The sequence below is a fragment of the Microchirus variegatus genome (genome assembly GCF_963457635.1).
Source record: "Microchirus variegatus genome assembly, chromosome: 5".
Classification (NCBI taxonomy): Eukaryota; Metazoa; Chordata; class Actinopteri; order Pleuronectiformes; family Soleidae; genus Microchirus; species Microchirus variegatus.
Genome location: NC_139806.1, coordinates 10,261,744 through 10,276,015, shown reverse-complemented (window position 1 = coordinate 10,276,015; position 14,272 = coordinate 10,261,744). Strand labels below are relative to the sequence as shown.

The 14,272-nt window shown below is 41.0% G+C and overlaps 1 protein-coding gene across 1 annotated transcript in view; it reads right to left on the bottom strand.

The window, feature by feature from the left end:
• gpr158b (G protein-coupled receptor 158b) overlaps positions 1–14,272 on the bottom strand; it is a gene marked incomplete at both ends in the record, with an annotated part of 54,432 nt that overhangs the window by 20,325 nt on the left and 19,835 nt on the right. The window contains 3 exons of the mRNA XM_083890443.1: positions 5,358–5,426; positions 7,809–8,020; positions 13,444–13,546. Of these exons, the coding sequence (XP_083746569.1) occupies positions 5,358–5,426; positions 7,809–8,020; positions 13,444–13,546 (384 nt within the window). The remainder of the gene's footprint in view (positions 1–5,357; positions 5,427–7,808; positions 8,021–13,443; positions 13,547–14,272) is intronic.

The following is a 14,272-nucleotide window of genomic DNA, read 5'->3' as shown; positions in this document are numbered from 1 at the left end:
GATCTAATCAAAGAAAACAAATGTACCAGTGAAAGTTAGATTTAGATTTGTGTCTTGTAACTCCTGTCCTACACACACCTGTTTGTTAAAATGGAAGTTGCTTGTTGTTGTTGTTTTTATTACTACTAATTGAATGACAAAAGTATACAATTGTGAAAAGCCTCATACATCTTTTCTGGAAGATACAAGTAAAGCCAAAACATGTCAAGATGACACACACACACACACACACACACACACACACACACACACACACACACACACACACACACACACAGTGAAGGCACTTCACAATATCACAGGAACACGAGCAGGGAACTCGTCTACAACTTGTTACTGGCTTTTGATCGTTGTTCTGTCACGCTATGTTCAAATTCAGCATTCTAATGCGATCGTGGCATCTGCATTTTTGAGACTTCGGGTGCGTGCGCTCTCAGGTGAGCTCCGCTGCACATGCAGCCTCGTCCGATTAAGAATGTGACGCACGAAGGAGTTACAGCGTTTCCATCCACACTCCTCATCAAAACCTCACAGTGCAAACTCGGTCATTGGTATGCAGGTCATGAGAGAGCAGGGAGCCAAGACCATTTCATACCCGAGCCCAGGAATTATAGTGGTTACTGTTAAATCTTCCACTTCCTCTGAGTCACTGACATAGCACAGAGTTACTTTATGGAAGACATCAATTTTTCAAAGATCTATTATAAAAGAAAAATTCATCCAAAACGTATTATCTCCATATTTAAGGCAAAAACAAAGTAGCACGACAGTTCTGAAACCGTCTCTCTGATGACATATTAATGTCTAATAAATGTCAGACTCATGAGGTTTGGATTTTTTTTTTTTTTTTTGGTGCAGAATGAGAAGCATTTAGTATTCAGGGTTTTGATGGCCTCAGCTGGACACAGTGACTTCACAGGGTGCAGCTTGTGGTGTCACCACCTGTGCTCACAGACTGTGCTCTCTGAAGAAGACACGCACAGAATATTAATGTATAAAGAAGTACATTTTTTACAGAAATAGGGAGTGTTCACTTTTGATTTCTTTCCACAACAACAACAACAAGGTGTTCACTCTACACCTTACACATGCATCTTACTGTTAAATCATTCAGATATGGTGTGTTAGCAAATACGGGGGTCGTCACTAATGCCATGCAGGCATAGAGCTACAATTCTATTTGTGTTTCTGAAAACCTAACTAACATAAGTCCAAATAATTCTTTCACAAAAACCAAAGTGAGTAGATTTTTTTTTTTTTTTTTGCAGTTTCTTCTTATAAATGTCACCATTTATTGCAGTATTTCGGTCATGACAGAGAAGTAAACATGGATTTTAGCTCACAAGATCACAACAGACCGACTGCACCCTCACTGGTCTGAGTATGTACTTTTAACCCCAGGACCAGAGGTACAGCATACCCCAGATGTGGATTAAAAGATCTAATCTTACACTATGAATTTGGCTCTTTGCAGATTATTGTTATTTTCGCCTGTCACATATACTCTTTAAAGCTCCCATAGACCGGAAGTTCCAATTAACGGTGTATTTTGGTGTGTATCTGCGCCATTACCTCGTTTATGAAGCCCGAGAAGCCCTATGAAGTTTTGATAATGAGTAGCAGTGTATCCACCTTTCCAGAGGAAGGGAGCTGTGCTTCTGAGAGCTGGTGTGCTAATTACATCACTTCCAGGTATTGGCCAATCACAAGAGAGTTGGGAAAGCGCTCATTGGCTGGCCAATCACAACACAGTTCTGTCTTCTGGGGGTGAGATTTCGGTAAATTAATTGGACGGCAAATTATAAGTTTAATGATTTTAAATGTTGCTGTTGTTTTTGTTTTATAATCTCAGTGCGACACATATTCCCCTTATATGGCTCATGTCATCATTCACATTTTAAATGTAAAAGTAATGATCCTTTACATTATCTGGATTATTTGGACTATACTTCACTACTTCCGTCCTGTGCTCTGCTCTTTTGTGCAGCAACTTGAATCAGAATACTGCAAACACTCAAAGTGTTAAATGGAATGATGCACTGGATTGCAGATGGAGAGAGACAAAGAGGGAACAAAGGACAGACCAAATGTAAGCAACCCGTAGGAGGACAACAATTCACCAGGCACTTGTTTGTTCTTGCAAACAATCCATGTTTCAGTGTCAATCCCCGCTTCTGTCCTCCTGCCTCTCATGTCTCATGTTTCATGTTGGGATTAACATCCTGCCCGGCACCTTTATCTCTTTGTCCCCCGAGTGAACATCCAGTTCTCTGGTCTACAACGACTGAACAAAAATAATAGCAATATGAAAAAAAAGAAAATGCCTCTGAAAATGAGAGCTTTAAGTAGGCCACATTGTTTCTTACATCCACACGCAGAAATGCAAATGCATGCAGGAATGACGACGCACGCAACCACCAGGAAAATGCTACAAATCCGCTTTACTGTTCACAAATGACAACGTAGAGATTGGTTGACAAACACAGTGCTGCAGTGCTACCCACGGGGACTACAAAGTCACAGGAGGCTGCACAATAAAAAAAAAAAAAGGAAAGTCACATGTTTATATTGCTCAGAAAGGAAGGCAGTCTGCTTGGTTTGCATCAAACCTCCCATGCCTCCTCCATCAATTAATCAGCAGATGTATTTTTTAAAACAACTTGATGGAGTGTTTAAAAATGCATTGAGCACCAGAGCAGCTGCACCAGGCTTGTGCAGTGGCTGAGGAGGTTTCTGAGATGGCAAAAAGGAAAAAGAAACAGAAACAGCATTAAGCAACAAACATTAAGTCTGCAGGGAGAGAGAAGAAGGCAGACACAGAGGTGAGATGCAAAGAAAACACGCAGCAGGTTAATGACAGGGTTTTAACATGAGAGAAGTGGGGGCAGGAGATCGGAGGAGAAAAAGACAGGAGGAGGAGGACGACGACGAGTGTGCTAAAAAATGCAGAGATGAAAATGCTGAGAATCTGCAGAGCAAAGGGAAAAGGAAAAACTGTGCGTGTAGCTAAGTCTGTGTGAGCATAAGAGAGTGGCAGGGTATTTTTGGGGGGAAGCTATTTCTGGTGCTCGAGTTTTCCTCGGGGTGAATGAGGGGGAGCGAGGGGACGGAAGAAAAAAATCAAATCCTTTTAGAGCACAGATAAAGGCAAGGTATATGGTCTCACCTCATGAGCACTTAGGATGTTTGTTTGATTATGAAAAATGTATAAAAAATATTATTGAAAACTGTAAATTTTAATCAGTGACTGCAATCTATTACACCAAAGTGGCAGCAGCAGTAAATATTTAGCTAATGTACTGCATGTGTGTTTAAGGAAGAGCTAAAGCAAGCTCTTGAATGCATCTCTAAGCTCTTCTGTGCTCAGTGTGTCGTGAACCCTGCATTACCTTCACTAGCTCTCATGTGCTGCAGTTAGTTGTTTCAGCGTTAGAGCACTATCGCTTCATTCCTCCCTCATGAAGACCGCTGTGACATTACTTTGACGAGGGCACACGAAGACAACGTGAAACTGACTTCATACACTTTTAGAAATAAGGGTTCCAAAAGAGTCCTTCTTCAAGGGCTGAGGTTCTACCTGGAACCATTTGCTTCTGAAAAACCCTTTCCCGAAGAAAGGCTTCTTGGTAACACTAATGGTTCCAGTAAGAACCATTTGGCTCCAGAGAACTCTTTAAAACCCCTTTCCTGAACAAAGGGGTTTTAAAGGGTTCTTGGTGGAACCCTCCAAAAGGGTTCTCCTATGACGACAAGCCGAAGAACCTTATATGATTTTACTTAGTACTTTTATTTCTAAGAGTGTAGTCAAGAGCCATTTTGTTTTTCCTCATCCTTTTCTGAATGTCTCTATTCGAAACGCAAACTGTTTTCTAATGGAAACACTGGAGAAGTATCACACAGCCATCAGTGAAATGCTCCGAGGCCCTCCTCTTCCCAACAGATTCTCTTTCTTTATTTTAAAATGGCTCACATCCAGCCATCAGAGTTTGCGTTTGAAGGGAGCAGTGGCTCACAGTCGGCCGTCTGTGCAAGTATTTGAACGGAGCAAATTCCCTGGTTACGCCAGATTTTCCTGTGACATAGCGCTCAGGTCTCTTCCATCTGCTTCCCCCCCCGCTATAGATGCGGCACTCCAGGTGCACTGTGGGATCTGTGTAAATACACACACACACATATATATACGGTCCACACTGGCATCCGCCCACAGGGACCCACTCTTATGTAGAGGATGACACGAAAGCTGGCGACGGCACGAGCACACAATGAGACAAAACTCACACTACAGGGTGCAAAAACTGTAACTGTGTCCAACTCTTTTTCAGAAAGAACAGAAGCACAGGAGTAAAACAATGAAGAAGCTGAACTGGAGAAGGTGCACAGACAGAGATTACTGTCTCTATTTCATAGTAAACGGAACCATCATTTTGGGGGGGAAGCACTGGTAATATTTAAAGACAATCTTGTATCATGTTATGATACCACATGCATAGATGTACATACACTCAACTGCCACATCTGAAGGTATTACCTAATAAAGTTGGCGAGGTTCAAATGCCTTTTTGAGTTATTGCTACCTTTGTATTACCTCAAAACAGGGGTGTCAAACTCATTTTCACTGACGGCCACATCAGCATAATTGTTACCCTCAAATTGTTACCCAAAATGTCACCAAATATAATGTAAAATAAAGGTAACTACTCTGAAAAATATTGGTAAATAACGTTCAGTATTTATTACTTATTCAATTTCACTCGTCGCATGATGCATATGGATACACTGCGATCTAGTGGCAGTGCCACTTTGTGGGTAACACAATCGCCATGCATGGTGGGAAATGTAGTTTATGGTCAACGCACGCCTTAAAGCAGCATAGACTTATTTTAACACAGTTTTTAAGAGCATTTACTCACTCACGGGCCACATAAAATGACCTGGCGGGCCACATCTGGCCCCCGGGCCTTGAGTTTGACACATGTGCCTCAAAACATTCTCATCATTTTCTTCTGACCTCTGGCAAATTGTGTGGTCACACAAGTAATAAATAAATAAATAAATGACACGCTATCACCAGGAACGTGCATTCTCAGACCCTCATTTACATTTAAGCATTTAGCAGACGCTTTTGTACAGAGCGACTTACAAGAGAGGAATAAGCTACATATAAGAAGTCTTGGAAAGGACTCCACTAGAGAACAGTGGACTGATAGTCAATGGCTTCGATGAAACCCCAAAATAATGTACGCTTGTGATGCCAAACCTCTGAAGCGCACGTGTTGCATATTAACACAGGAAGTGAGACAACTTCACTGACAACCCACAGATTGATCTGTGAGAGCTGATATGAAGCGGGGACTTACCGGGAAGTACAGCAACAAAGCCCCAAACAAGATGGCTTCCAGCAGAATGAGACCAGATGTGCGGATGCTCTGTAAATGAGAGAAAGAGCGATCATTCAGTAACACGGAGATTTACGTATATATACCGTGGAATAAACCGCATGTTGAAACATGCAAGTAGTACATTTGTGCCTCTTTTAAAGCCCAAACAGAAAAACATTGATTTCATTTCCCACACATCGCTTGTGTCTCTTATGTAGATTAAAAAGGCTCCGGGGACGTTTTCTCGCGAACAGAGGAAATGTGGGAGATTCTGAGGCAACAGAATGCACAAATGCATATAAATAGTACATTCAAGTCTACTTTGCCTGAGGTTACCCTGCACCATGAGGATCTCATTTGTATGTCTTTATTTTCTATTAGCAGAGTGTGCGTGAAGCAATAACACTACTGTAAGTATGTGAGGAGGATATTATTAGGGCTGAGGTAGGTGTATTAGATGATAATTAGGACATATATATATGTAAAGGATGAATAAATGACTTGGATTTTCTCTAACTGGCCTAAAATAAATAATGTTATCCTTTTTAAAAATGCATGTAGTGCAAAATGTTAATAGACTTTCTGTGTGTGTGTGTGTGTGTGTGTGTGTGAGAGTAATATTTTGGACGGCTCTGTCTGTGAGCAGCATAACTCAAAAAGTAAAGGATGGATTTTGATTAACACTTTTCCTGATGATGTAGGTTTTGGCCCAAGGAAGAAATGATCAGAATTTGGTGATTAAGATTCAGATTCTTTTTTTTAATACAATCTGAGATAGAGCGTTGAAATGAGCAGCAAACGGCAGAGATTTGATTTCTCTAGTTACATCGTTACTGAAGGCAGTGTTCACTTCAATTTCCAATAACGCTTCGTTAAATTATTTGGAAAGAAACATTATATACAGTACATGTCATATAATACCTTCAGCAATGTGATTTTTCCATTTGAAGGTGGTTTACAGCTGCCTCCTACCAGTGATTACTTGTGGGATTTAGTTTTGCACTTCCACAGACTCTTGAGAGACATCTTTGAAAAGTACAATGAGTAGTTACCAGTAATAATTTCCAGTTACCCTTCACTTTGCACATGTACATGGTTGATAAAAGGTCAATATAAATCTGAAAAAAAATGCTGAAAAACAATCGTGTTGCCTGTCAGCTATTGTGTTAGGATTAATTAGCATTAGCAGTTAGCATCTGCATATTGTCCTACACAGTAATGTTACTGTAACTCTTTATCTTATCTAGCCGTTTACACTCTATGTTCAAATGTAGAAATGTCACAACAAAACGAAAAAACGATGTCTGACTGTGTCTTCGTTCAAACATTTGATCTCTTTTCTGAATTAATAACTTAATGATAATTAAGTTATTTGATTGAAACTTACATCCTTCTGATGCTTCCTGTCTCTGCTCCACACCTTGATTAATTAGCCTCACCTGTGCTCAATTAACTGCACCTGCAGGATTTAGTCGCCCCTCATTATTAGAACTCTGACAGTTTATCTATTCATTCACCTAAAGCCTCCAGTGTATGACTCTTGTTTGCTTTGACCAGACTTTAAGCCTCATGATGCACAGTGTGCTGAACCATTTAAGAGTGTCTGGCTCCTGAGTCCACTTGTATTCCATTTATTTTCAACAACATACTAAATACTAAGTTGGAAAAAATATTTTTTTGTACTTTTCTGTCAAATTTTGGACAAAATTTGTATTGCTTTTTTTCTTCAAATTTTGGACGACATACTAACATATTACTTTTTTGTCAAATTTGACAAAAAAAAACTGTATTTACATTTTTCTTAATTTTGGACAACATACTTCCCTATGACTTTTTTGTCAAATTTTGGACAATTTCTTTTTTTACTTTTCTGCCAAATTTTGGACAAAATAATTGTTTTGTTTTTTTTTACTTTTTTTCAAATTTTGGACGACATACTAACCTATGACTTTTTTTGTCAAATTTGACAAAAAAAATTTTTTTTTTTTTTTATTATTTATTTTGGACAACATACTACCCTGTGACTTTTTTGTCAAATTTTGGACAATTTTTTTTTTTTACTTTTCTGTCAAATTTTGGACAAAAAATGTTGTTTTACTTCTTTTCAAATTTTGGACAACATTTAAACCTATGAATTTATTGTCAAATTTTGGACAAAAACATTTTTTTTTCTTTTTTTTTCTTCAAATTTTGGACGACATACGTTTTGACCTTGTCAAATTTCTGACAAATTCTTTTCTTTACTTTTTTTTGTCAAAATATACATACTATTGTATGACTTTTTTGTCAAATTTTGGACAAATTGTGTGTGTGTATGTACGCGTGTCACAGTCCAAAATTTCCTCCAAAGTCACAGATACCATTAGATCTCATTCATAAATTTAGTGTCGTCTGTGTCCAACATAGTTTATCACCTCTGACCCCTTTTACCTTGTTCCTCCTGAAGTGGTAAACCACCACCATGCAGGCCAGGTCCAGCACCATGCACAGAGCCTGGAAGGAGGCCACGGCGAGCCGCAGAGCACCGTCCTCCAGCACCAGACACGGTGTGTCATCCTGGCAGTAGGTGCAACCCTTGCGGCACGGCATGCACTTATTGGACATGTCAGAGGCCTCGTCTCTGTGAGAGAACTGCTGTTTACCTGAGGACGCGAGAGCACAGTCACAAACTCTATTCACTCCTGTCCCTGAAGCTGAAGGCACAATGAGAGAGCGTCATGAGTCAGAGAACACAAAACTGATTTAGTGCGGTGTTTTCCAGGATTATCGCTTTAATTAATTTGTTGTACTGCCACACATTGACTCCTTATTAAACGCTCAGTTAATCAATTTGAAGGAGTAAAAAAAGTCATTAAACCGATCAATCACAAAGCCTGGGGGTGATAATTACAAAAAACACAGGCATTAATTAAGCAGACGAGGGAATAATGGGTTGAGAGGGGGATAAATATGTCACAGTGCTCACTTCCACATTTGCTCCAGTCTGACTGGTTGTTGCACCAGAAATTGGCACTTACAGTAGATGTGCTCTATCAAATCATGCACCTTTGAAACCTGAAATTAATTCATTATTACATACAAAACAGACTCCACCAGTGACACAGTTTCTCATTTAATGACATAGTCGTTAGACCTGGGTGTGCGACCCGGTCGGAACAAGGGCCTTTCTGCAAGGAGTTTGCATTTCTCTGGGTTCTCTGGTTTCCTCCCACAGTCCAAAAACATGCAGACTAGTCAAATCTCTCTCTAAATTAACCGTAGGTGGGAGTGTGAATGGTTGTTTGTGTCTATGTGGTCTGTCCAGGGTGTACCTCGCCTTTCGCCCTATGTCCAGCGACCCCCATGTGGGGGATAAGGCAGTAGAGGATGAAGACATTGTAGCAGAATTAGGAGTCAGCTAAGTTATTTACCATCTGTGTTAATTCGAGATAAGTCGATATGATGCTTGGTATCTCGCAGTCAAAATCACTGAGTTGGATTTCCCAAACCCTAAACTTCACATAAATCCTTCAATAAGAACGATAAATAAAAAACATGGGCTTTAGTTTTGTGTTTTGTTTTTTTTTAAATGTGAATTTAATTTGGAATATTTGTTACAAACATATAAATACGTGTTTTTCAAATGTATGGTCATGGTTAGGTGGTAAATGCATCGGCACAAACGTGTGTTAACAGCTTAGTTGTTTAAAATATGAAGCCACTGAAACAGACTGTTATGGGTACACTCTTAGAAATAAAAGTGCTATGTAGAACCATATAAGGTTCTTCAGCTTGTCCTCGTAGGAGAACCCTTTTTGGAGGATTCCACCAAGAACCCTTTTAAAACCCTTTATTCAAGGAAAGGGCTTTAAAAGGGTTCTCTGGATCAAAATGGTTCTTACTGGAACCATTAGTGCTACCAAGAACCCTTGAAAAACCCTTTCTTCTGGAAAGCAAATGGCTCTAAGTAGAACCTCAGCCCTTGTAGAAGGACCCTTTTGGAATCCTTATTTCTAAGAGTGTATGGTGGGTACGCCTGGTGTTATCTCCACAGTAAATGATGCATAATCAACAGTAAAGTCCTCAAACAACAGGAAGATACTGCATTAAAGTGCTTCTGAGGTATAAATAAGTTTAGTATAAATAGACACAGGTGCATTTATATACGTGTCGAGAATGTTACCAAGCGGCGGTTTTATTTTTCCATCAGCATCACATATGATTCCTCTTTTAACTTGTTTTTTATTGTTATGTTATTTTAATTCAAGTCTCCTCAGAAGAGGAATATAATAAGAGGTGTATGTTTATCTTCTCTGCCCTTTATGGATTCACCCACATTCACAGTGAGTTATTGGTGCCAGACTAGATATTGTTAGCTATCCTTGTGAATAACTGTGGGTCAACAGTGGTCACAGCTGTCAATCATTCATTGTGTTCTTTAAGACTTCTCTCTCTTCATCTTTTCTCCCCTTTAATATCTGTCCTTTTCATGTGTTTCATGAGGAAGTAATAGAACATCTTGTTTCCTGTCTGCTCTCTTTTCAATTGATGCAGGTGGAATAACAGACAGGCTCCAGGAGAGGAGTTGGAAGGAATTGGGGTCGACAGCTACTGCGACCCAATCTGAGCTGCGCAGTCTGCATGGGGCGATGGAAGATGAGCTTCCTCACAGACTGAGCACTTTTTACTGCAGGACTCATCACACTGCATTACACTAAAGCTCCAACTTAGCACGCCATCCCCCACCGGCCACTGTATTGTTGGTGTCGGGACTGAAAACAACCACGTTCACCTGATCGCCTTCCCCCATCTGAGCCAAGTTTTCTGCCTGGGGACACTGCGGCACTTTGAGTCAAGTGTCAGAACAAAATCTATGGCGTCATTATAGTGCCATATTCCGCGAGCATAAAAACATAATCAGCGAGCAGAAAGACCACTCTCCGCGCGCTCGCGAACACTCTCCGCGCGCTCGCGAACTCTCTCCGCGCGCTCGCGATCTCTCTCCGCGCGCTCGCGATCTCTCTCCGCACGCTCGCGGTCACTCTCTACGCTCTCGCTGTTTCTCTCTGTAACTTCTGCTCGCTCGACTTTGCTGACTTTTGGCACTGGGGGGCGGGTATTGAATAGACGCCCCGTAACACCCCCCCTTTCTGATTGGTCACTTAAACGCCTGGGTCAGAGCCAATCCGAGGCAGAGTAGGGCGGGTCATCATTGCAGTTGGTGGCAGAAGAATGTGATTTAGAACGGCGGACGGAGATGTCAGAGAAAAAAGTGAAAGAATGAGTAGTATAAATAAAATTGACTTTTTCAAAACTACTCATTCTTTCACTTAATTAAAATGAAAAAGAAAAGGACATTTTAATAAAAATGAAAAAGACAAGGAGATTTTAATAAAATAGGTTGATTGATTGATTTATTATTCTTAACATGAAATGCAAATGCATTTCAGTTTAAATGTTAGACACGTTTTGCTTCCATAGAAACTGTTGGAGCTATTTATTTATTGTTATTATTTAGTGCTGTTTAGTTTAGTATTTTTGTTTAGTGAGTAGTTAGTTTTGGTTATTCTGTGCAACAGTGGCCTTTTGATTCACATAATTTGAAGTTTGATTTGAAATCATTATTTGTTTGACAAACGGCCACTACAGAAACTATGGGAACTATGAAAGTCTAGTCTGTTTTGATAACCCATGTGCTTTGATTTCAAGGAGCCTCCATCCTCCCTTGAAGCAAGTTCTTAATTTAAATATCTGTCTGTTCCTCTACTTACTTATTTTTTCTCCGTTCTAAATCACATTCTTCTGCCACCAACTGCAATGATGACCCGCCCTACTCTGCCTCGGATTGGCTCTGACCCAGGCGTTTAAGTGACCAATCAGAAAGGGGGGGTGTTACGGGGCGTCTATTCAATACCCGCCCCCCAGTGCCAAAAGTCAGCAAAGTCGAGCGAGCAGAAGTTACAGAGAGAAACAGCGAGAGCGTAGAGAGTGACCGCGAGCGTGCGGAGAGAGATCGCGAGCGCGCGGAGAGAGATCGCGAGCGCGCGGAGAGAGATCGCGAGCGCGCGGAGAGTGTTCGCGAGCGCGCGGAGAGTGGTCTTTCTGCTCGCTGATTATGTTTTTATGCTCGCGGAATATGGCACTATAATGACGCCATAAAAAGCATTCAAATTCAAAGCATAAGCAGGGAGGTAACATTTTGACTAAATGTAGGAACTCAGTGGGGGAAAAGGTCCAACATAAAAAAAAAATATTCTCAAAGATTCACTCAGTGCACCACAGGTTCATTTTGGAATGTGATCCAAGCTCTTTCAAAAAGGTAGTTTTCTAGGAAGAGTTATTGGCCCCATGCAAACCAGTTTTGTTTCTGTGGGGTCCAATTAGTCTCGCCTCTAACCTTTGATCTGTTCAGCTCAGGTGGCTCCACCAGGAGCTCACTCTCCCTTTTCAGGGTCAATGAGGCACGGCCAAGCAGATCCTGATGAGGAAGTGCACTTGCATTGGTCACACACTAAGGAATAAAGCATCACCTGCCAGGCTCTGACCTGGAAGGGAAAAGGTAGAAAGGATGGCCCCAGGAACAGCTGGGGAGGAGACACTGAGATAAATCTGAAGAAGCAGCTGGAGAGAGAGGCTGAGAAGATAACCAAGGGGTCGAGTCAGATGGAAGAACGCTGATGACCTATGTTACACGAGGGGCAAAGGGCCTAATTAAGTAAGTAATCAATTAAAAGAGCAGCACGTAGGTGAGGCTTTTGTGAGTTTGTATGAAGGGGGGGGGTTTCTAACACTGTCCAATGACATACAGATTGATTAATTCATCTAGATGTGACAGTGAGTTTGAATGGTTGTTAGTCTCTGCATGTTGTGAAGGAAATAACACGTCATTTGTGTCCTGTTTCAGATGCAAGTTGTGTTGCTATTAGCACGCGGGCAAAAAGGAATGATCACATGACCATTCAGGAACACGGAGCATCCACGTGTCAGTGTAAACAGGAAGGAGCACTAGCACTGCTAACAAGAAATGCTGAAAAGTAAGAGCGGGACATTTTTTTTAGGAAACCACTGTGGAAATTCTCTGCTGCTGGTGAAGAACGAAATAGAGACTTCTGCCGGCCGACAAGGTTTTATTTTCTTTGCAAAGAAAAGGTCAATCTGCACACGAGTGATCCAAGCTGGAGAAAGACCCAGAGCACAGTGAGCCCAAAACATTTATACCTAAGCAACCTCCCTTTCGCATTCCTCCAATAGACAAAGGAGTCTGCCTTTCCAGGCCATGTTTTTCACACCTCTTTGTCTACTGTAGGTATCAGGGAGCTGACTACCTGTGGATGTTGTAGTAATCCTAATTTGAAAATACAAAAGGACCTGGTTTTAGGAAAAGGTGGATGGGCAGCTGTAGCTCTGAGACAAAGAAATTGAATTTGCCATTACACCACTGACGAAGATGGAAAAAGTGTCAGAAAGTGGTTGGATCTATTTTTTCAGCCAAATTTTCCAACTTCTCCTTCTTCGGTAGTTAAAAATGCCAGGGTGGTTTGCACAGCAGGTGTTTCCTATGCAGAGATGATGTATTTTTAAACAAAGACAGAGTCTTGCATGTAGCCAAAAAAACCAGTGATAGACTGGGCGATCAGGAAATAATGGGAAAGGGAGAGAAGTCTGCACGGGAGACATCAATCAGCCACCTGTCATCAGATGTAAAGCTTTGGTTTTCCTCCACGTTAAAATGCATGAGACACTAATGTCTTTTTCTTGTCTTTGCAAAAAAAACAAGAAAAAAAACAAAGTGAGGTGGAAGGAAGGGATTAAACTTGTGCTTGTCTTCCCTTACATAAGCTGTCCCACTTATTTCCAAATGTTGCCTCACAGGTCTGTGTTCCAGATGCTACCTGTAGCTTCCACGAGACCCCGGAATAGAAATATTCCCACACAAATGAGCTTTAGTATTTCGTAACCTCACAAACACAGGATGAAGGATTTCAAACCGAGGCTGTCAGCCGAAGTTTGAAAGATTCAAAGTTTTACCAGTTTGCAGCAAGACGTATTTTTATATCATGACATCACACAGGGATTTGTAACCTACTTTTAAAGCCATTGAGTGCCACTCTGCGGGGGTGGTAGAATCCTCTCCTGCACTGGCACTTGTACTTGTCCAACACAAATCCATGGCCAATGATCGGTGTGCACTGGAGGGAGAAAAAAAGAGCAGGGGTTTAATTCATTCATTTAAAAGTGTCTTTTCCCATTTCGGTTGAAATCACATGACGTGACGTGATGCGTGCATGCAGAAAAGCAAGAAGCTGTGGAGGAAATAAAGTCCATGTGAAACAACAGGATGTAGGCGGATGATCAAGCAACAGGCTGACTCAGCCGATGCAGGTCTTGCTTCTTGAAGCCAAAGCAAGTAGGAGTAAATAAATAATGTATTAGTGTTCAATATTACACAACAACAACAACGACGACGGCGACAACGAGAGACAGAAACGTAATCAGATCGTTCGCTTTCATTCAAAACTGCAACTGATTGAAAAGGAATCACAAAGCTGCCATTCACAAAATCAAGTCAGTTTGTTAGTTTCCTAGTGTATTTATATTTGTGTATCTTGTGTAGTTTACTTCCTGTTGTAATGTGTGGGTTTCTGCTGGATGTGTCATGTCTCGTTTTTACTAACCTGTCCTTCTGCCTCCGTTGTTTTTGATTTTTTTTTTAGCAAAAATGCCGACACACGTGGATTCCGGTGATGGCCTTTTGTTATTCAGGACACGTCCACGTACCAGATGTATATAATCTAGCTCCGCAAACTGAAGTGAAAATTGCTATAGACGGTCATGTTTCTGTGACAAAATAACAGATCTGAGCCACACGAATAGAGAAAATCTAAACGTAGCCATCGTTAACTGCCAGGTTGTTT